Genomic DNA, 22638 nt, shown 5'->3' on the forward strand with positions numbered 1-22638 from the left:
ACCCAACTGTTTACCTCATCCATCCCCCATCCTCCCATCATCCATCTGTCCAGCTCCTCATTTATCTATGAATTTACCGAATGAACAAACATTTGCAAAACACCTACTGCTTGCCTGTCACAAGCTTGATATGGAGGATTCAAGGCAGCGATGCACTCAGATATGTTCAACATCCAGCTCTCCAGAGAAAAACCTAATTTGTAATGTTTGCCCATTTCTCTGGTGGAAATATTCCCATCATGGCTGATTTCAAGCTACCAACTAAATGTCAACTGGACCTTCAAGTTCCTGATGTTGTGACAATGGGCTCTCACGGGTGGCCTGAGCTGGTCTGGCAGTTGTACTGCTTTGACCTGACTGTGGAAACAGGGTGGCTTCCATGGAGTCACAGGGGGATGCCAGGAGGAGCCCGAGTCAGGCCCATGTGCCCATTCTCGGGACATTCCTTGTCAATGCCTGAGCCCTTTCCAGTGTGTGCAGTGACGAATTTCACAGATTAATATAATCAAACATTTTCAGACAAAATTTCTGTTGCTTGTTTCCTTGATTCAGTGTGTTGTTTTACAGTTTAATTTTAACCTATATTTTAATTTCTTCTTGATTGTATATTAAATCCCTCCAATTTTATGTCATCTGGAAATAAGGATTTCCAAGTTACCAGGAATTGTTTACCTAATTTAAAAAGTATACATTCCTTATCAGCCAATAAATAGTAACTATATTAGTTTCTATCAAATTTAGAACAAAATATTATCAAAATAAAAGACTTGATGGTCAATCAATCACCTAAACAAAATGAGCAATCATCGTATGCACGGTGGCAGCAGATCCGGGACCACTGTGCAAATAAAAAGCTGCTTCTCTTGTTAAGGTCCTGGTGGGCGTGGAAAGGCCTTTAAAAATACGCAGACATGTGGGATGCCTCTGCTATCGGGCTCTGCCTGTCTTGGGTCCTCAGATATGGTCCCACCACCACCCACCAGCCCTTGGATCAGGAGAACAAATCCAAGGGACATGAATCCGCCACTATACTGCTGGATGGCTGAGGCCCACATGTGGCCATAAACGCCACATGGCCCCAGAGGCAGCCTGTGGTTATCTTTTAAGCTTCATCAGTTTGGGCAAACGCAGAGCAACCGTACAGCTTGGGTGGCCTGAGTGGGTGACATTGGACTCTGGAAGTGCAGCATCTCAGGTGAGGACATCCAGTGTGTAGGGGGATCAGCCAGGGAGGCTCGGGGCGGGCGGGGGGGTGGGGGTGCAGAGGGGGCCGGAGTTCCCGGAGAGCCCACAAGACCACCACAAGCTCAGCCCACTCACACTGGTCAGGGCAGAGCAGACAGTGGGGAGGCTGGGTGAGGGGAGCTTCAGGAAGGGCAGTATTGGGGCACGGACATCTGGAAAGGGGCCTGGGTATGCAAAGGAGGGACATTTTTTGGGTTTTGTTCTCTGCTCTTCTGAAATGGTTGGATATGTATTACATACGGGCAATGTTTTTCTTAAAAAAAAAAAAAAAAAAAAAAGACCAGCCAATAGGAGAGGGTTAATGGAAAACACTGCCTACCGGTGGGCCAGTGGGATGATGAAGCCTCTCCCACTGAGCCCGGCGTGTGGCGAGGCTACCCCGTGGGATCTCTCAGTCCCAGGAGCCTGCCGCTCAGCCCAGAACCCATGGGTGACTTGGATGCAGAGTGGCTTGGGGCATGCACTTCCCAGAAGCTGCTCAACAACAGTAATGGGAAAGGCCCGAGTGAATCCGGGAAATGGAGGGCACCTTGCAAAAGGTGGGACACACCAGCAGGCAGGACACCCGGAGCTGGCGGTGACAAGCAAGGGCCGCCGGGGCTCTCCCCGGTTTGTGGGGCTGCTCCAGGGCTCCCTGGCCTCACAGCTATTGGGAGACCATCCAGGGGAACGCCCCTGTCCTCTGCCCACCTTCCCTCCCACACAGCCTGAGCGCCTCCTGGAAATTCCCAGCCCCGCGGCCGCTGAGGGTGCACCCTTCCCGGGGACCCCTGCATGGCCTCAAGGGAACGTGAGAGACCCGGAGGGGCCCGCCGTCTGGGCGGGGCTGGGGAGCAGGGCACGCATCCGCAGGCCTGGGCGTCCTGGGGTCCCAGGTCCCGGGGCTGGCTTCTCCCAGGACGCGGGAGGCCAGGCCGGCAGAGGTCTGGGTGGGCCCGGGGTCGCCCCTGCCCCCGCCCCTCTCCCCAGGGGCCAGAGCAGCTAGAGATGGAACTCCCAGGCACCTGCTCGCAGAGCGCCTGCGCGGAGCCTGCGGGGGGCGGGGGGTCTCTAGGTGTCCAGGGGGGCGGGGCGCGAGTCCGCAGGTGACACGGCCACCGGCCGCCAGGGGGCGCGCACTCACCAGGAAGCCCGACGTGCTGTCCAGCAGGCAGCGCACGCGGCACACGAAGCAGCGCGTCAGGAAGGCGGAGAAGTCCGTGGGCGAGCCCGCGCCCCCCTCCTGCGCGCGCAGCAGCCTCCCCAGGACAGCGTCCTCTGTGGCCACGACGGCAAGGGGGGGACAGGCAGTGAGTGCGCCCCGGGGGGGCTCGGGCTGCACGGGCTGAGTGGCCTGCCCCTTCCACAGCCACGCACGTGTGCTCACAGCCACGCCCGGTCAACACGGTCACGCATGTGTGCACACGCTCATGTACAGCCACACATGGTCATACACAGCCACAAACGCGTGCATGGTCATATACATATGCTCATGTTCACACACGCACTCAGTCACATACAGTCACACGCAGGCTTCCCACACCACCGCCCTCTGCCTGGGCCCTGTGTGCTGCCACTCCCCCACAAATACACACCCACTCACACATCCCACTGCCCACACAACTCATACAGCCTCACACAACCCCAACTCATGTACCATACACACTCCCAAACGGACACACACCCCACCATATACATACACACAGCCCTCCCTCACACACACCACCCCACACATATGCAACCATCACACACATCCACACCCCACCTTGTACACACACCCCACCATACACATCCCACCATGCACACATACACCTCATCTCACACACCACACAAACCCCATCTTGCACACACCCTCACAAACACCTCACATACACATACCACCTCATAATACACGCTGCTAAACACACACACCACACACACCCCATCTTGCACACATACCACCTCACATACATACCCCGCCTCACACACAAACATCACCTCACACATACCTCACCTCACACACAGCACACACACTCACACACATACCATGCACAAACATCCCACCACACAAACACACACTGTACCACACACATCCCATCTCCCATACATACCTCAAACACACATATTACCTTACACGTACATGTTGCCAAACACACATACCTCACGTCACACACACAACCACCTTATACACATACCCTCTCTCAGACACACACAACCTCACATACATACCCCCACCACACACATCCACACCCCACCATGCACACATACTCTGCCCCCTACACCCTGCCACACACACATCCTGCCACATACACACCCATATACACACCTACCCCACCAATACCCTCACATACCCACTCCCTCCATACACCCACTCACCTCTACACATACATCTGCTCCACTACATGCACACACACATCCGCCACAACACCCATCCCCCATCTATCACATGCCCCCACTGCATGCCTGCCCTGTCTCTTGGACACACACACACACACACACACACACACACGTGAATTCCACTGAGCACCACTGGCGTCTCTCCCTAGGCTACCCACCCATCCTCATCCCCACAGAGATCGTTGCTCTGACAAATTTTGCCTTCATCATTTGCCCTTAAAAATATCATTTCAGTACAACTGCACGTATGATTATGAATCAGTGGTCTTGTTTTTTTCTGAGTTTTATACAATTGGCACCTGGGGTTTTCTTTTTTCACTCAACTTTGAGGTAAATCATGGTGTTGCCTGAAACTGTGGTAGAAGGTTTTCTTGAATTGTTTGCAACTTCTGCCAAAGTGTGTGGAAGAGCTGGCTGGGATCCCAGTAGACGCTACCCCCTCCCCTCGACCTCCCATCTGCTCCGCTACCCATCATGGAGATGGAGGCCTGCGGCACATGTTGTGATGGCGCAGCGGCCATAGATCTGAAGGAAGTGCTTTGCTGGGCGAGGGAGGGACTCGCCCACAAGGGTGAAGAGACAACAATCTTTGGGCCTTTTTTTCGGGTGAGTCTAATGTGGGCCAAAGGAATTTCCTGGAAGATGTGCATCTTGAGGGCAAGTTTGCAGAGAGACAAGCACTGCAGCTTCTTCTGAGATGGTCTCACGCTCCAGCCATGCCAGAGATGCACATGCACGCAGGAGCTGGAGAGCTAAGTGGTGGCACCTGGAAAAGGGAGGGGTGTGTGGAATGGGGTCTCTGAAGGAGAAGGTGAGAAAGTATGATGGTCCTTTCTCAGGAGGCATCCACATGTTTACACAAACTGTTCCAAGTCTTGGTTAGACCCCCAGAAGACCCACAGACCCACCTGTCTCTGAGTGCAGGGGCTGCCCGAACACCACCTGCGGCGGGTCCATGGCCCAGTGGAGCTGCCGGCAGAAGTCCTGGCGGTCGTCCACGTGGATATAGTCGTAAATGTTTTGGTGCATCACATCCGTCTGCAACATGGCAACAGTTGTTTTAAACTAAGTGAATCTGCTTTACAAAGCCAGTGATTAATAATTGCAAAAACCATCTCAGGCTTAGCCATGGAAAGATGTCTCATGAGAAAGGCAGGAGTTTGGCCTGGAGGGCACTCCGTATCTGGGGGGATACATCTTACATACACCTGGCATGCCAGACATCTGACTCGTGCGAGGCCCCCCACCCACCCACCAGGCTGTGCTTTCGGGGACAGAGCAGGAGGCTCGGAGACCAAACACCTTCAGGGGCCAGGATACCCACTTTTCTCCAGGACTCAGGGGGCTCATCAAGCTGTGTGTTTATGATGCAGGCACTTTTTGTCCTATCACAAAAGTTTATTAGGAAAGGATCCCTGAGAAGTGAGGTGGGAACTGCCAGGTGAGACCAGAGTCTTAACATGAGACAGGAGCTGCCAGATGAGCTGGGCGCCATCAGAATAGGTGAGAGCCTGGCCAGGCCTCCTAGCCATTGACTTCCTCCATCCCCAGGCATGGCTGCTGCTTCCTTCTGTGATGCCATAGGACCTACTGGTCCCCAGCCCTCTCTCTGGTCCTCTGTCCTCCCACCTGCTTGAACCCTGAACACAGCGGCCAACCCTCAAAGGCACTAGGTCTACACTGGTAAGCTGCAGTCCAGGGCACAGAGGCTACAACCACGGGCTACAGAGATTGGCTTCTGAGGAACAGGACTACTGCGGTTGTCAGCAGAAGAGTTTTCAGGGAATAGTGCACACCTCCCTCTTACCCTCTTTTAACTAAAGGGTGTCACCCATTATCCACACTGAGACCCTGGCCGTGGAATGACACCTGAATAACTGGGTGATTTCTTCAGAGTGGGCCATTTCTATGTTTGTGTCATTTCCCAATAGGACCATTATGTTAATTAGCTGTAGAGAAAGTTCCTGAAGAACAAAGACCAGAAGTTAGTTTACTTCTAAAGAAAGTAACTAGTAAGCTCTCCCAGACTGGATGAGACCCACCATCTTTTCCAGGGGCCCAACTCTGGTCCATAATTCCATGGCTAAGGTTCACTGGGACCCCCCAATGTCGAACAAGATGCAACTGCAGGAAAGTAGAAAAGGAACATGATCATCACTTGAAGTCTGAACTACAATCACTTGTGCATTCCTTAGTCCACGGAGAGTGTTTTCAGAGAAAGAAGTGGTCACAGAGAGGTCAGAATGCTTGCTCCTTGGTCATTGTCATCCAGGGTCAGAGGCTCTGGATGTGAACTTGGGGCCAAAAGGCAGAGACCAACTCATGGTGAAAGTGGACACACCAGGCTTTCCCCCACTCACCTGCCAGCTCCTAGCTCATCTGGTGGCCCTATGATCATGAGTGCCCTTCCCACAGGGCTGCTTTCCTAATAAACTCCTCTGATTCAGTACAATATATTGGTTGAGAAGTGCCCAAATCCTAGGCATACAGTTGGATGAGTGAGTTCTCAGTATACCCAACACTCAGATCAGGAAACAGGACACAACAGCTTCTCAGAGCTCCTTCCCCATATCCTCCTGGGGTGGCTGAGGTGCAGCCTACTCGTGCTGCTGTCTGGTTATGTTTGTAAACGGAACACTGTTCTCCGATGTCTGTCCTCCCGCTCGTCACAGTTGTAACGTGTTCACCCATGCCGTGTGTGTGGCAGCACTTTCCCATGCCCACAGGGAGAGTGTTTCCCCTGGACTAACCCACAAGGTGCTGCTGTGTCTGAGTGCATCGCTCTTAGGTGCAAACTTGAGGGTAGGGTTCCTAGGTCGGGGGTGCCAGAGGGCCTGTGTTAGACAGCACCAAGCACCTTTCCAGAGTGAGTGCACAAATACGCCACTGCAGCAGCGCATAGCAGACCAGTCGCTTTACACTCTGGCTGACACACGACACTCCCAGCCTTCTGCGTCTGAGCCACAGTGGTGCACGTGCCATGGTTTCTCACCGTGGTTTTAACCTGCACATCATGAAGATGAAATTGTGCATCTTCTCACGTATTATTTGGTCTTCAGGTACAAGTGTGATCGTGTGTGCCTATGTCGTGTGGGAGGGCGCGTGTCAGCTGTTTGTGCCCTCCTCTCAGACTTCCGTTGAGGTACATTGTTGATTTTTCAGTTCTGCATCTGCTCTGGAATTGGGTCCTCTGCTAGGTGGGCTCTGTTGACAACATCACCACTTCCTGGCCTGCCATCCTGCTCTTCTGGTGGATCTAATGCAGCCAATTTATCAGTCTTTCCTCATGCGTGGGGTCTTGCCCTCATCAATCCCCTAACTCAGTCCTGAAGCTTCTAGAAACTTCTACTATCACTTGATATTTACTATGCATGGTGTGAGGTAAGAGTCCGGATTCATTTCTTTTCTGTGTGGATATTTACTATGCATGGTGTGAGGTAAGAGTCCGGATTCATTTCTTTTCCGGTTCACCCAGCTTTATTTGTTGACAAGACCACCATTTCCCCACCACTGGGCAGCATCCTCTTTGCTATAAATCCCACGATCCTGCACCTGTATCTGCTCTGAGCCCCCAGTTCTGTCCTGTGGGCCTGTTTATCAACCTTTGTGCCAATCCCACACTGTCCCAACAACCGGGTTTCATAGGCAGTCTTGTGTCCAGCATGTAAGTGCCCTGTAATCACCACTCTTACTCCTTTGCCCTCTCCAGGTGGTCCTGGATAGTCCCATCTCTCTGCATTCCCAAAAGCTTGGCCATTTCCACCTAGAAAACTGCTCTTTTTTTTAATAAATTTATTTTTTATTGGTGTTCAATTTACCAACATACAGAATAACACCCAGTGCTCATCCCGTCAAGTGCCCCCCTCAGTGCCCGTCACCCATTCACCCCCACCCCCCACCCTCCTCCCCTTCCACCACCCCTAGTTCGTTTCCTAGAGTTAGGAGTCTTTATGTTCTGTCTCCCTTTCTGATATTTCCTACACATTTCTTCTCCCTTCCCTTATATTCCCTTTCACTATTATTTATATTCCCCAAATGAATGAGAACATATAATGTTTGTCCTTCTCCGATTGACTTACTTCACTCAGCATAATACCCTTCAGTTCCATCCATGTTGAAGCAAATGGTGGGTATTTGTCGTTTCTAATGGCTGAGTAATATTCCATTGTATACATAGACCACATCTTCTTTATCCATTCATCTTTCGATGGACACCGAGGCTCCTTCCACAGTTTGGCTATCGTGGCCATTGCTGCTAGAAACATCGGGGTGCAGGTGTCCCGGCGTTTCATTGCATCTGTATCTTTGTGGTAAATCCCCAACAGTGCAATTGCTGGGTCATAGGGCAGGTCTATTTTTAACTCTTTGAGGAACCTCCACACAGTTTTCCAGAGTGGCTGCACCAGTTCACATTCCCACCAACAGTGCAAGAGGGTTTCCCTTTCTCCGCATCCTCTCCAACATTTGTGGTTTCCTGCCTTGTTAATTTTCCCCATTCTCACAGGTGTGAGGTGGTATCTCATTGTGGTTTTGATTTGTATTTCCCTGATGGCAAGTGATGCAGAGCATTTTCTCATGTGAGTGTTGGCCATGCCTATGTCTTCCTCTGTGAGATTTCTCTTCATGTCTTTTGCCCATTTCATGATTGGATTGTTTGTTTCTTTGGTGTTGAGTTTAAGAAGTTCTTTATAGATCTTGGAAACTAGCCCTTTATCTGATCCGTCATTTTGAAATATCTTCTCCCATTCTGTAGGTTGTCTTTGAGTTTTGTTGACTGTATCCTTTGCTGTGCAAAAGCTTCTTATCTTGATGAAGTCCCAATAGTTCATTTTTGCTTTTGTTTCTTTTGCCTTCGTGGATGTATCTTGCAAGAAGTTACTGTGGCTGAGTTCAAAAAGGGTGTTGCCTGTGTTCTCCTCTAGGATTTTGATGGAATCTTGTCTCACATTTAGATCTTTCATCCACTTTGAGTTTATCTTTGTGTATGGTGAAAGAGAGTGGTCCAGTTTCATTCTTCTGCATGTGGATGTCCAATTATCCCAGCACCATTTATTGAAGAGACTGTCTTTCTTCCAGTGGATAGTCTTTCCTCCTTTATCGAATATTAGTTGACCATAAAGTTCAGGGTCCACTTCTGGGTTCTCTAAAGCTGCTCATTTTTTATGTCAGCACCTCTACAACGTGATCTGACATCTTTATAATGATAATTGGAGCCCTCCAATTCATAAATATGGCATATCCTTCTGTTTATCTAGTTCTTCTTTAATTTCTATAAATAATGTTTTATATTTTGTGTGAGGTACTGCCTACCACTTGGCTGACTCATTGTGGGAATTTGGTATTCCTCTATCCTGCTGTAGATGATGGCATTTCCCCATGCTGACCTCTGAGCACCGGGCAGTCACAGTTCCCATGGTGAGTTAATACACAGGGACTGTCATTCAGTTGTTCTCTCGTGAGTTTTGGTGGGTGATCCCATGCTTTGCAGAATCCCAGAAAGCGGGTGTCCCTGTTCATGTGTTCCCACACCTTAGTTAATTAATATGGACAGCATTGTGGAATTAATGCAAGAGGGGGTCTGCAGCTTAACCAAACCAGGAGACAGACCAACTGGAAAGATATTTCTGACTCAGACAAATTTGAGGACGTATCCAGTATGGATACTTTTCAGGTTGGGGGAATAAAGTACCGACTAGTGTGACACGTCTGACTGCCCTTAGTCTCCTTCCTGTCCCAGGATCTGCTCCCTACAGAGCAAGGTCGAGAAAAATACGCAGTGGGGAGATGTGACAAGGAGTAGAGAGAGTAACATAATAATTATTCAAATAGTGGAGCGAAATATGGTCTATATATACAATGGAATATTACTCAGCCATCAGAAAGGAAGAATACCTACCATTGGCTTCAACGTGAATGGAACTGGAGGGTATTATGCTGAGTGATGTAAGTCAATCAGAGAGGACAATCATCATATGGTTGATCCTGGGGTACTGGGATCGAGTCCAACATTGGCTCCCTGCATGGAGCCTGCTTCTCCCTCTATGTCTCTGCCTCTCTCTCTCTCCCTCTCTCAATCTCTCTCTCTCTTTCTCATAAATAAATAAAATCTTTTTTAAAAAGAATAAATAAATAATATAAAAAAAGAAATAGTGAAAGGGATTATAAGGGAAAAGAGGAAAAATGAGTGAGAAAAATTAGAGAGGGAGACAAAACAAACCATGAGTCTGAGACTCCTAACTCTGGGAAACGAACAAAGTGTAGTAGAAGGGGAGTTGGGCGGGGGGTTGCACGGGGGGTTGGGGTGACTGGGTGATGGGCACTGAGGAGGGCACTTGACGGGATGAGCACTGGGTGTTATATGTTGGCAAATCAAACTTCAATTTAAAAAATAGGTAAAAAAATAGTGGAGCAAAAATCAAATAGTGGAAAAACAAACACAGCTTTGATAAAGTACACACAGCCTTTATTTTAGCTCTAAGTCACCACTTATGGAGTTAAGAATAAAATCATTACCAATTTTTACAAACCTCATTCCAATCATTGTCATCTTTACTTTCTGTGCAAATTGTGTACACATCTGGTACCTGCCTGTGGGATCTTAGCTGCTCTAGTGCCATCACCGGGTTCACACAGGGACAGCATTCCCCCAGCTGCTGGCCTTTGAGGGAACCGACCATGTCTTGAATCAGTAAATGTCAATGGCAACTAAAATATGCATCTAAAACTTGTTCATCACAAAGACTCCTGAATCTGAAGATACTAAAATAATGGATTTCCGACTTTTAAAGCATTTTGTGAAAGAAGCTCACAACAGCACAAAGCTGTTCTAATATTTTCCTGAAACATTTTGCATAAATAGAGGCAATGCCTGATTAAATGGCATTTGGAAACAATTTCCTTATAATAAAAGGCAAAACTTTATTTTGCATCTAACACTTGGTGGAAAATAACCAAGCTCCAAGAAAACAGAGAATCCAGGTAGTATGTTTAGGCAGAGGACCATAGCTGCTCCTCAGGACATTTGTATTTACCACCGAGGCAGCCCCCGGATCATGGCTGAAGGTGGGCACCCTGGGTGTGTCTGGAGAATCCACAGGGCAACTCAGCTCACAGTGGAGGAGGAGAATCCTGAGCTTGGAAAAGGCAGACCAGACCCATTTTTCTAGATTTGGGGCTTGTACATGGAGTCAGGGAGATAAAACCAAGGGCTTCATCGTTTGGAGGCTGGAATCACATGGTGTCCACAGCTTGGTTGTGGCCACCAGCGGGCCTCTGAGCTCCGTGCTGCACAAGGGGCCCCGTGGTTAGAGAGCCATGCAAGCACAGCTACCTTGAGAGTCAGGGGGCTCCTCTGTTGGGTGATGTCTTCCCCAGCACTTCCCATCTCCTGCCACGCATCTTGCACATCTTCAGGAGGCGGAGACAGACCCAAGGACACAGTGGTGGGGCCCTATCATCACCTACTGCAGCCTCCCGTGAGTGTCACCAGGCAGCTGATTGCTCTGCTCATGGAGGAGGAAACAGGCTCAGAGAGAGTAGGGCTGTGCTAGACCCACTGTCTGACCGGGTGGCCCCAGGAGTGCCCTTGGTGGTCACCACACCCACCACACTTCAGCTAGCCCACACCCAGCCCTGTCTGGGGGTCCTGGCCAGACCTTGCCTCCACGAGCCACAGGGCCGACCCAGGCCATCCTGTGAGAAGGCCAGTGGCCAGGACACCATGTGTCACCCTTCGGTCCTGGGCTCAGGTGGTAGGAAAGCAAATGTAGAGGTGAGTGTAAGAGGAACCACTTCCCAGAATCATCTGTACAGTGATAGCCACTTCAGTTTTGGATACGAATCAAACTGACAATTCATGGAAATTAGATGGAATGCTCCAATCAGCCTCAGGGGTCTCAGACCGACTTGAATTTTCACATGTGTTAAAGGACCCTCATTGTCTGATACTGGCTTCCACTGCCCTTCGCTTCTGGGCACCCTTGGGTCTTCCACCTACCTAGCGAGATTTTTGTTATCAACTCCACATACTGCCTCACTTGGTTCTGATCCTGGATCCTGCACACGTTTCCCCTCTGCTGGCAAAGGTTCTCCTGGCACCACAGGAGGGCGGCTGGGCCCCTGAGTGTCGGCCACACCTGGCCCAGGTCTGCCCGCCATGGGGTAGCCTCCCCCAGGACCTGGCCAGCTTCCTGGTGGGCAGTTTTCCCCTGGCTTGGGGCACCTCCGTGACCTCTCTACCACCCAGGGGCCATGGCCTCACCCTCACTAGTGAGGAGGGCCCGGCCTCCTGCAGGCTCTGTGGCCTCTCCACACTCTGTGCTCTTGTGTTCCTAGTTAATGATTCTTTATACTAAACTTACAGTAATTCTTTATATTAAGCCATTCAAATCACTTCACAGTTCCTGCCTCCAAATAGGACCCTGACTGATAGACACACGATATGCCTCATTTTTCAAAGTTCTGTTTTGTTCTTTCTCTAAGCTGCCTATTTCTATGTCGAATGGAGTGTGTTCATAATTTTGCATGGTGAACCCCTCTTCAGAGAGAATGGCTGTGACCCTACTGCTGAAAGGTCATATTTGTGTTTCCCTGGGCCCTGAGATTTCTTCTGTCCACTGCTAGCTCTGGACTTGGGGGCCTGCCTCACACAAGAGTGTGAGTTTGGGATTTGAACTTCAAGCTGAAGCTTTGGATTTCTCATGAGCAACTTCCTTCCCTCTCAGAGTCCAGGCAAAGGTGTCCTTTTCTCTCCCTGGGCCATGGGTGGGGGTTCCAGTGCACCTCTTCTTGGAGGAGGATTCCAGTGTTTGATGGGTCTCAACCCCAGAGCCCTGCCCAGATATTTGGAATCATCCAGCCTGGGCAGGCCTGGGGCAACGGGCCAAATGAATGAATTGTCTGCACATCAGTAAGGGCATTTCTTTTTTTTTTTTTCTTTTCTTTTTTTAAAGATTTATTTATTTATGATAGAGAGAGAGGCAGAGACACAGGCAGAGGGAGAAGCAGGCTCCATGCCAGGAGCCCGATGTGGGACTCGATCCCGGGACTCCAGGATCGTGCCCTGGGCCAAAGGCAGGCACCAAACCACTGAGCCACCCAGGGATCCCCAGTAAGGGCATTTCCAGAACACACCATTCCCTGAACGTGCCCTCTACCTGAGGTTCCAGACAGGGAGACTGCAGCAAGGAGAGGCGCCCTGGTGCTCCCCAGCCTCTCACTGAGTGAGAGACGGTGGTCAGGGCACAGCCAGCAGAAGTCACTGTCCCGTATGCTTGTGACACCCTGGACACTGTCACATGTTTTGCATGACCCCAAACCCTAGAGAAAGCTGAGGTGTGGAAATCCTTACCTGATAAAAGCTCCATGATAGGAGAAGCCTGATTTTACAGGTGTTTAAGGCTGGAAGACAGAAAGCACATGCAAGACAGTGGGAGCCACTGAGTAGTAGATAGAAGAGCTGTTTACCTGGTGGAAGCCCAGATAGTCCACGATTGTTGCTGACGCATAAAATATCATGCCTTCTGCACTCACGACGAGGGCAAAGCCATCGAGAGACTAGAAGAGACAAGAACTTGAGTTGGCTCCTGCATGCATTCTTAAAATCCTCACAATGAGAAAGTGCAAGGATTGTTTTTGCTGCATTTTCAACCATTTCTCCCATTTTGTAGTCTGTATTCACAACCTCCAGAAACACCCACTTTTAATTTATGACTCTTATGCAACAGATCCCAAGTTAGCAGATGACAGGGGATCTTGGTCATGGGTTATAAGCTTCAAGACTTGTGTCCTTCTTTATCTAGTGATTATAAAACTCATGTTTCACAAAATGCAAACATCATCATGACGAGCTGAGACTCCACCAGTACCTAGACATTATACGAGCCTTACTTCACTATGTGGACTGTCTCTGTTCATGCCTTTCTTCCAGCCTGTGTTATGGTTTTCCTTGGTTTTATCATGAAAAAATTTTGACCTCCATCAAACACTATTTCTACATCTACTGAAATAATCACATAATATTTCTTTAGCCTATTAATGTGGCAAATTTGGTGACAGGTTTCTGATGATGAATCATTCTTGCATATTATGGGGTAAGTCTCATCGTAATTTTTATTTTTACTTTTTAAATATTTTATTTATTTATCCATGAGACACAGAGAGAAAGGCAGAGACACAGGTAGAGGTTGAAGCAGGCTCCCTGTGGAGCCTGATGCAGGACTCATAATTTTTAATATGTTCTTGGAATTGATTCATTTCACTTAGGAGATATTCATCTATACTTAAGGAAAAACTAGGTTACGACTTCATAAATATTTCAATTTGTATCTTTAAAATACAGACATTTAGAGACTTTAGATCAACTTTTATGAAGCTTGTGGCTAATGGCAGTGTATCACAATACTCATTTCCCTTAATTTTGGATGATGTGTAGTACTTTTCTTTCTTCTTTCCTCCTTTGTTCCTTTCTTTCTTTTTAAATTTTTTGCCAACTTATTAAGTAATAAATTTTTTAATATTACTATAATTTTCATATCTTTGAGTATTAATGGGATTGATATTAATGAGATCTCATACATTCACTGCTAACCTGTACTTCTTAAGTAAACTGTCCATGCACATCATGTGCTAATTTTTCTGTTAGGGTTTATAAATATCAATTTATAAGAGCTTTTAAATGACTGGTATTGAAGTTTTCTAGGCATCCTAGGATAATGGCAGCCACTTAAACCCAAATACCTTCACTTCTAAATGATGGAAAACAACAAGAATGAGCAAAACTATACAAATCCATGCCCTTGTCATGATGAGAACAAAGGGAGTTGGTAACTTCCAAGTACATATTAGAAGAAAAGACAGTGCTAAGTCCCAGTGAGCTATGGAAGGAAGAAAGTGTGTAGTTTCCTCTTATGAAACTAGGGGAAAGGAGACAATCAAATCCAATGTAAGTGGAAGAAAAAAAAAAAGCAAGAATGGAAACAATTGATAATATTGTTTAAAACTGACAAATAATAAACATCACGAACAAAGTCAAATTCGGTTCTTTGGAAAGATTAATAAAATTGATAAGCCCCTAGCAAATTTGATCAAGAAAAATAAAAATTGGGCAGCCCGGGTGGCTCAGTGTTTTAGTGCCACCTTCTGCCCAGGTCGTGGTCCTGGAGACCCAGGATTGAGTCCCACATCAGGCACCCTGCATGGACCTGCTTCTTCCTCTGCCTTTGTCTCTACCTCTCTCTCTCTCTCTCTTTCTCTCTTTCTCTCTCTCTGTCTCTCATGAATAAATAAATGAAATTTTAAAAAATGCTTTTTTAAAAAATAAAAATTACTGCCACCAGAGATTTAAAATCATTACAGATCCTACATACATGAAAAGAGTAGTAAGAAAATATTAAGAATGAAATTCAATAAATTAAGCAATTTCAATGAAATGGACAAATTCCCTGAAACATACTAACAAAAGTGATATAAGAACGGCCAGAAGGGGCACCTGGGTGATTCAGTCAGTTAAGCATCCAACTTTTGATTTCAGCTCAGGTCATGATCTTATGGTCATGAGATCGAGGTCTGCATGGGGCTCCACACTGGGAATAGAGCCTGCTTGAGAATCTCTCTCTCTCCCCTTCGCCCTTCCCCACCCCGTGCATGCTCTCTCTCTCTCTCAAAAAAGGAACAACTAGAAAATCTAAATAGCCTAATATCTATTAAACAAATTGAAAATTTTAAAAAGATTTTATTTATTTATTTGAGAGAAAGAGAGCATAAGCAGGGGGAGGTGCAAAGGAAGAAGGAGAAGCAGACTCTGTGTTGAGCAGGGAGCCCAGTGACACAGGGCTGGATTCCAGGACCCCGAGATCATGACTGGAGCCAAAGTTAGGTGCTGCACCGACTAAGCCCCCCAGGTGCCCCTACACAAATCAAATTTGTAGTAAAAACCTTCCCATAAAGAAAACTCCAGTCCCATATCAAAAAACATAAAATACCTAGGAATACATCTAATAAAAGACGTGCAGAACCCGAATATCCAAGAGATATGCTATGTTCTTGGATTGAAAGGTGCAGGGACGCCTGGATGGCTCAGTGGTTGAGTGCCTGCCTTCGGCCTAAGGAGTGACCCAAGGGTCCTGGGATCGAGTCCTGCATCAGGCTCCCTGCTCAGCGAGGAGCCTGCTTCTCCCTCTGCCTGTGTCTCTGCCTCTCTCTCTGTGTCTCTCATGAATAAATAAATAAAATATTTTTAAAAAAGAAAGATTTTGTGCAGATGGAGTCCAGTTTCCGAAATCCATCTGTGGATGTGATGCCACCCAATCCCAATCTCATGTGCAAAGGGCCCACTTTACTAAAGAAACCATGGTAAAGAAGGACACGATTTCAGAACTTATGCTGACTTCTGACTTAGTGTAAAGTCGTGGTAACCAGGACAACATGGCGTTAACGTGTCTGGAACAGCTGGTTGTCTATACGGAAAAAATGAACACTGACTCCTATCTAATTCCACAAAAATTAATTCAAGACATAGTTTAGGACTAAAGATAAAATCCCATAGTCATAAGATTTCTAGAGGAAAATAAAATGTCTTCATGAGTTTGGGATAGGCAGATATGGATAGGACAAAACACTAGCCCTTCGTGGGAAAACTTGACAGACTGGGCTTTATTAAAAGACACTATTTAAGAATGAAGACACAAGCCACAGACTGAGAAAACAATATTTATGGTACATTGACAAAGGACTTTACCCAGAATATATAAAGAAGGTCTATAAATCAATGTAAAAGGATGAACAACCCAATTTTTAAAAAATGGGCTAAAGACTTGAACAGACCATTTTACTAAGGAGATGGAAGAATGGACTACAGATGGAAACTCACCAACATCACTAGTCATCAGAAAAATGCAAATGAAAATCGTATTAAGATACCATTTCACACACACTGGGATGATTACAGTCAAGAAAACAGGTAACACTAAGCGTTGGTGAGGGTATGAACTGGTAAGAACAGAAAATGCAACAATCACATTGGGAAACTATCTTGTGATTCCTCATAAACACAAATGTGCACCTCTCCTATGACCAGAAACGCCACACTATTTGTGCTCACCCAAGTGAAATGGGTGTGTTCACAAAAACACTCCAAAATGCATGTTCATAGTGGCCTTATTCACAAGACTCAAACTCTGGAAACAACCCAGCAGCTATCAACCTGCGAACACACTGCAGAATAACCCTAATGTGGGAACCACCATGCGGATTGTGGGGCCTGTGTGTCTGTTTACACAGAGCCCAAGAGCAGGCCAAACAAATCCATGGGATAAATGCCAGAACCCAGCTCCCTGGCAGTGGCAGAGGGGAACAAATTAAAGGAAAGTAGGAGAAAGACCTCTATACAAATAAATTTGAAAACCTAAATAAGTGTATGTTTTCCTAGGAAAATATGATTTACCAGAATGGACCCATTAGGGACAGAAACCTTAATTGATTTCTGTAGAAGAAACAGAAGAAGTTACCAAGAAGCCAGCCCACAAATATGTACCCTGCCCAGATGGCTTTAAAATGTAATTCCACCAAGAATTAAAGATCAGATCACATTGATGCCCCATAAATTGTCCCAGAGCATAGAAACTGAGGGAAATGTTCTAATTATTTTTAGAAGTATAGCACTGACACTTAATTCTGATAAGGAAAGTACAATGAAAGTAAAATTACAGGCCTTTCATTCTTAATGAGCATGTGCAGATAAAATATTACCAAACAGACTCCAATTTCACATTAAGGAAATACAATACACATGACCAAGTAGATTTATTCCAGGAATGCAAGGTTGACTCAATATTAGGAAATCCGTTAGCATAATAAACCATATTTATAGATCTAAGGGGAAAAGTCTTATAATTACCTCCATGGATGGTAAAAAAGCCTTCCACGAAATTTGAACTTACTCTTTATAAAAACTCTTAAGAAAATGGGAATTATAGGTAGACTCCTAACAGGATAGTGTCCTTGTGCGTGTGTCATTCCTAAGGCACCAACTTACTTAGTAGGGAAATGTTCTGTGTTTCCAGTAAGATCAGGAAGTGAGGCAAAGATACCCATGATCTCCCATTCCAGCCTGTACACACTACAGCCCCAAATTTGGCCTGCCACTTGATTTTGTAAATAAAATTTTACTGGAACACAGCCACACCCATTCATTACTTATTGTTTGCGGCCACTCTTGCACTGAGTGCTGAGTTGTGGCGACGTATGGCCCACAAAGCTGAAAATATTTACTATCTGGCCTTTTAAAGAAAACGTTGGCTGACTCCCGTCCCACGGTGACCAGCATCAGATGGAGTAGCTGCATCGGGGCAGGAGAGGCTGACAGGAGGCAGAGGGAACTGGGAAAGTAAAATGGTCTCTGTTTGTAGATGAAATCACTGTTTTTCTGGAAAACCTTAGAACACCAATGATAAAATAACTCAAAAAAAATTATTCAGTAGGGAGGCAGGATATACAGTGAAATACATATGTTCAATAATCTTTCTGTACTTTGTACTTCATATTATATACTTTGTATTAGAAAAATGACCAAAGTAGAGGGTGTGATAATAGATAAAACCTCATTTACAAACACATCAAAGAAGATCCAAGTACTTTATAACTAAACTTAACAAGAAATGTGCAAACTCTATGGGGAGAAAGCTTGAGAGCATCTCGAGACATGGAATTACACGTGAACAAATGGAAAGACCTCCTTTGTTCCTGGAGACGACTTGGCATCGTGCAGATGCCCATCCTTCCAGGAGACTCCGTCAGCGGACCCAGCCCTGTCTGCGCCACGCTGCTTACGGGAGAGACACGCGCACCAAAAACATGGGAGGCGTGCGCAAGGGGCAGGGAGGGCTGCCGACCTCTGCAGTCATGGCAGTGGGGGCGGCGGAGGGAGGCCAGAGACAGGCCCCAGCCAGTGAGAACATGGCAGGGGAAGCAGGCGTCACCCCGAACCACTGGGACAAGGATGGGCTCTTCAGTAAATAGTGCTCTGTCCACCGTTTGTCATTACCGCGTCTTGTTCACCTGCCTTATTGGGCTGGAGAATCACCCAGGAGGCGGTTTTTCCCCTTCAGGTCGCTGAGTTGCTGACTTGACCTGGAGCATCCCCTTATTCCTGTGGCCGCGGCGGCCCATTCTTTTATGACATGTACAGACTCACGTCACTGCTGCTTAGAGTTCTTTCGCCCAGCGTCAGGAGCACATGAGCGGGTTTGTCCATCCGGCTTCAGTGCAGGGCATCCTGACTTCACTGAATTCGCAGCCTACCCTCTCCTTGCCTTCTGTGCTCTGCAGTGGCTTGAGGAACGTGGGTTTTCTGCTCCTTATGGATTTCCTAAAACTTGCCCATAGAAACAAGTGGCGCAGGCACCCCCCAACCCCCGGCTCCGCTCTTGCTTGCCAGTGTGATGAGAGTCGGCTCAGGATAACATCACATGGATCTGCAAACGGCTCCCAGCTGGCTGTCACAGGCAGGAGCTGGGCTCCGGGGAGCCTCCCTGCTCTGCACCCTTGAGCTCCTGCATGAACATGGCTCGCCGTGTGGCACAGGGTGGAGCTGGCCGTGGCAGGGGCCAGAGCCCCCACCGTCACAACCCCGAGCTGCCAGACTGCGCGGTGCTGTGTCGGCCTCTCACGGCGCCACAGAGGACCTGCCCACGGGAACGTGTCTTCTTCTGAGCCATGCCTTCTCTTCCTTGCTTGCTCCCTACTTTGTTTTCAGATAACCTTGTGAGAGATTTTCTGCCTTCTTCCTCTCAAGGTACATGCAATTGTCGTTTCAGATGTGTATCTTCTGTGTTGGGGCCAGAGGTGTGGGGGACGTGCACCTACCAACCAGAGCTGGTGTTCCTCCCCAAGGTGGTATTACGGCACTTGAAGTCCCTGGGAAAAGCCTCAGGGCAAAGGATGAAGCCTTCCAGCCTCACGCAGAGCCCGCTCTGCTGCAAAGCCACACATTCGGCCACTGAAGTATAATTCAAAAAGGGAAGGTCACAGTACTCATGAAAATGTAAAATAGACACTTGCCAAAGGTCTTCTTATTCAAGAGGGAAGAAGTAAGATTCAAAATCCGTCCAAACGGGGCAGCCCAGGTGGCTCAGCGGTTTAGTGTCGCCTTTGGCCCAGGGTCTGATCCTGGAGACCCGGGATCAAGTCCCGCATCGAGCTCCCTGCATGGAGCCTGCTTCTCCCTCTGCCTGTGTCTCTGCCTCTCTCTTTCTCTCTCATAAATAAATAAAAATCTTAAAAAAAAAAAAAACATCCAAACAGCACTCAAGAAGCGAGGTGTTCACAGGCAGTCAGGATACGTGTCTGATATAAAACCACCCCCTCCAGATAATCCTGGGCTGGCCTGGCTGCTCCGTGACTTGAAAGTTTCAAGGTTTTGGACAATTTTCTGATGCAGAGGCTCAAACACCAGGGCAGTGACTTCACCACAGGACTCAGACTTTGTGCTGAGTTTTCTGTGCAAGAAATCCCAGCCTCATGCAGCCCCCTGCCCATGGCCATGGATTTAAACGGTCCATCTCCTTGCGAAGCCCCCACCACCGAGCCCTAAGGTGCTTCTGAAGAGGAAAATGACCTCACACCACATAGGCGTCTAGCAGAAAGTCTCCAGGAGGCAAACAAACTGTGCTGTCACTTTAGTGCCCGAGTCGCTCCCGGGACGAATGTGGTCCTACTCCCCTAACACCTTTGAGTGGTGAACGGAAGGTCCAGTATCTGCCCAGACCTCATCCTAGGGGACTATTTGAGAGTTAATATGCCTGTGCCCTCCATCCCGGGGCCTCTGTTCTCAGACATAGAGTATTGGTGGGGGGCACCTGTAAACATTTGGGATTTGTTAATATCATTTACCAAAAGTCCTGCCTTCTCTGCCTGAGATAAAAGAGACACGGACACACGTGATGACATGACCTACAGGTGTGGGGGCCTTGCTGAGTAAGAGGGCACCCGGCACCCACTGACCCCGTGCCAGCTTCAAGCACTTCACCTCGGCGGTGCTGGAGCTCCTCTCTACCTGGGTGCCTGGCCTTCCCCCTGCCCCACGCACGGCCCTGGGGCCTGGTGCCCATAGGGGTGGCAGGCTGTGGGGTGGCAGCAAGAATGGGTCGGGACCACCCACCTCCCACGCAGTGACAGGGACCCTGGGACGAACTGGGCATCACCACAGAGGCCCATACCTGATCCCAGGATGGGAGCACCCTCCCATGGCCCCACCCTCGGGATCTGGACCCCACTGGCCCCCACAGAGGGAGGACATCTGTTCTGCGAATGGACTGTCTGAGCGACTGCTGTCATCACTAAAGGTGAGGACCTAATTCATCTGCAGGCCTCGAGGCCAGGTGATGTGCTTGCAGGGTGGGCAGGCAGAGCAACTGCTGCGCGGTGCTGGCGGTGAGGCTGGGGGCTGGTGGGGGGTCCTTGGCGCCAGCCTCTCCAGGCGCCACCAGAGAGAAGAGGGGTACCCGCGGTCTGCCAGCTCCTGGAATGGCTCTTCCCAGCGCAGGGGCTGCCGCGCGTCAGGATGTCCTGCTAATGACAGTTCAGAGACCAAAGGACAGTTCGGGGCTGGAGTGTATAAAATGCCTTCTTAAAAAAGATTTTATGAGATTAGTCACAACCAAAAACAACCTTAATTTTAACTCACAAGGCAGAAGATTTTTTTTTAAGAAAAGGAAAAAGGCCATAAAACGCTATTTGCCGAGTCATATGGATTCAATATCAGATTGACATTCTGGTCCAGAATCATCACGCCAAATACTTTTACACATGTGGGACCGTCTTTCAAGTATGCATCACCAACGTTTGTTTTCTCCCAGTCTCTTTTAATCCTACAAGAGTTTTGTGTTTTTTTTTAAACATGGTACATGGAAAATGAGGTCACTTTTCCAAGTGGAAAAAAGGATTTGGACCCAAACTGAAGACTGAACTTTTTTAAGGGGAAAAAAAATCATCTCTGTTCAGTTACTGAAAGTCACGAAACGTGCACCTGCCATTCAAGGAGGCCACGGGGTCAGTGCAGGTGAGGGTGTGCGGTGCCAGCGCCTCGCCCCGCACCCCCCGCCAGACACTGCTGCCCCTGCAGCCCCTCTATGGGGCCAAAGGCAAATGTTTGAAAAACCCGGGACTTCCTTTGGCAAACCCTTTGAATATCCTGACCTCGTCCAGTCCCATGGCAGAAAAAATAGCCGGCAAGTACTTCAAAGATCATTTCGTCAAGGTCACAGCAGAGGAACAAAAAGAGGGAAAAAGAACAATTCTAAACGGCCCCTCATGGCTCCTCCCTGGAATAAAGGGACTCAAGCAGCGGGGGGCAGCGCAGTCCCCTGAGAGCCGTCGCCAAGGCGACAGAGAACAACACAAGGCCAGAAGGCCAGGCCGGCTGGCCGCAGTCACGCGAGGCGCGGGCACCGGGCAGCTGCTGGGCCCCGCTGGAGCCAGATCACTCGCGGCCTCTCCATGGGGCCTGCGTGCGTGCGAGGCGCGTTCCTGCTCAGGGAGCGGAATGACTGGCTGTTTATAGATCCCACAAACAGTAAACTCAGCCTTGAATTTCTGCCACGAGGCAGCAACAGCTCTAGAAAACGGTTCTTGGGAGATGCCGTGGGCCGACCATAGCCGGGCCACAGACACAGAGGCAGGTGCGCACCCTGAGGCCCCTCGTGCTGTCCTGGCCCTGCTCTGCTTAACCCAATGCCCCTGGGGTCCCTGGGCCCACCTCCCTGAGGCACTGACCTGATGGGGAGATGGTGCCAGGACAGCTCCCGGCCCTCCCGGCCGCCCCCCGCCCAGGGCAGCAGAGCCCAGCACCGGTGCAGGCTCCCACGCCGAACTCCTCTCCCTGGGACTACACAGGACAGCAGTGACCACCCATGGGGTTAAACAGGCCCTGCCCAGCAAGAGAGAGCATAGAATCAATGCTTCCATGAATAATCACAATTAGAACTAGAATGCAAGACTCTGGCTGGACACATGATTTCGAGATCAGACATGGTAAAATCAACT

At 48.4% G+C, this 22638-nt stretch overlaps 1 protein-coding gene across 4 annotated transcripts in view; it reads right to left on the reverse strand.

The window, feature by feature from the left end:
• Window positions 1-22638, reverse strand: part of AHRR (aryl hydrocarbon receptor repressor) — a 77906-nt gene that overhangs the window by 6849 nt on the left and 48419 nt on the right. For 2 of the 4 annotated variants that reach the window (XM_072807432.1, XM_072807435.1), the window contains 3 exons: window positions 13066-13155; window positions 4509-4638; window positions 2369-2502 (listed from right to left, as the gene is read on the reverse strand). In XM_072807432.1, coding sequence (XP_072663533.1) covers window positions 2369-2502; window positions 4509-4638; window positions 13066-13155 — 354 coding nt within the window. Of the gene's footprint in view, window positions 1-2368; window positions 2503-4508; window positions 4639-4855; window positions 5110-10930; window positions 11103-13065; window positions 13156-22368; window positions 22513-22638 lie in introns of those variants that run through there. The other 2 variants (XM_072807434.1, XM_072807433.1) reach the window with 2 other exon arrangements.

Source organism: Canis lupus, chromosome 31, assembly GCF_048164855.1.
Source record: "Canis lupus baileyi chromosome 31, mCanLup2.hap1, whole genome shotgun sequence".
NCBI classification, from domain to species: domain Eukaryota; kingdom Metazoa; phylum Chordata; class Mammalia; order Carnivora; family Canidae; genus Canis; species Canis lupus.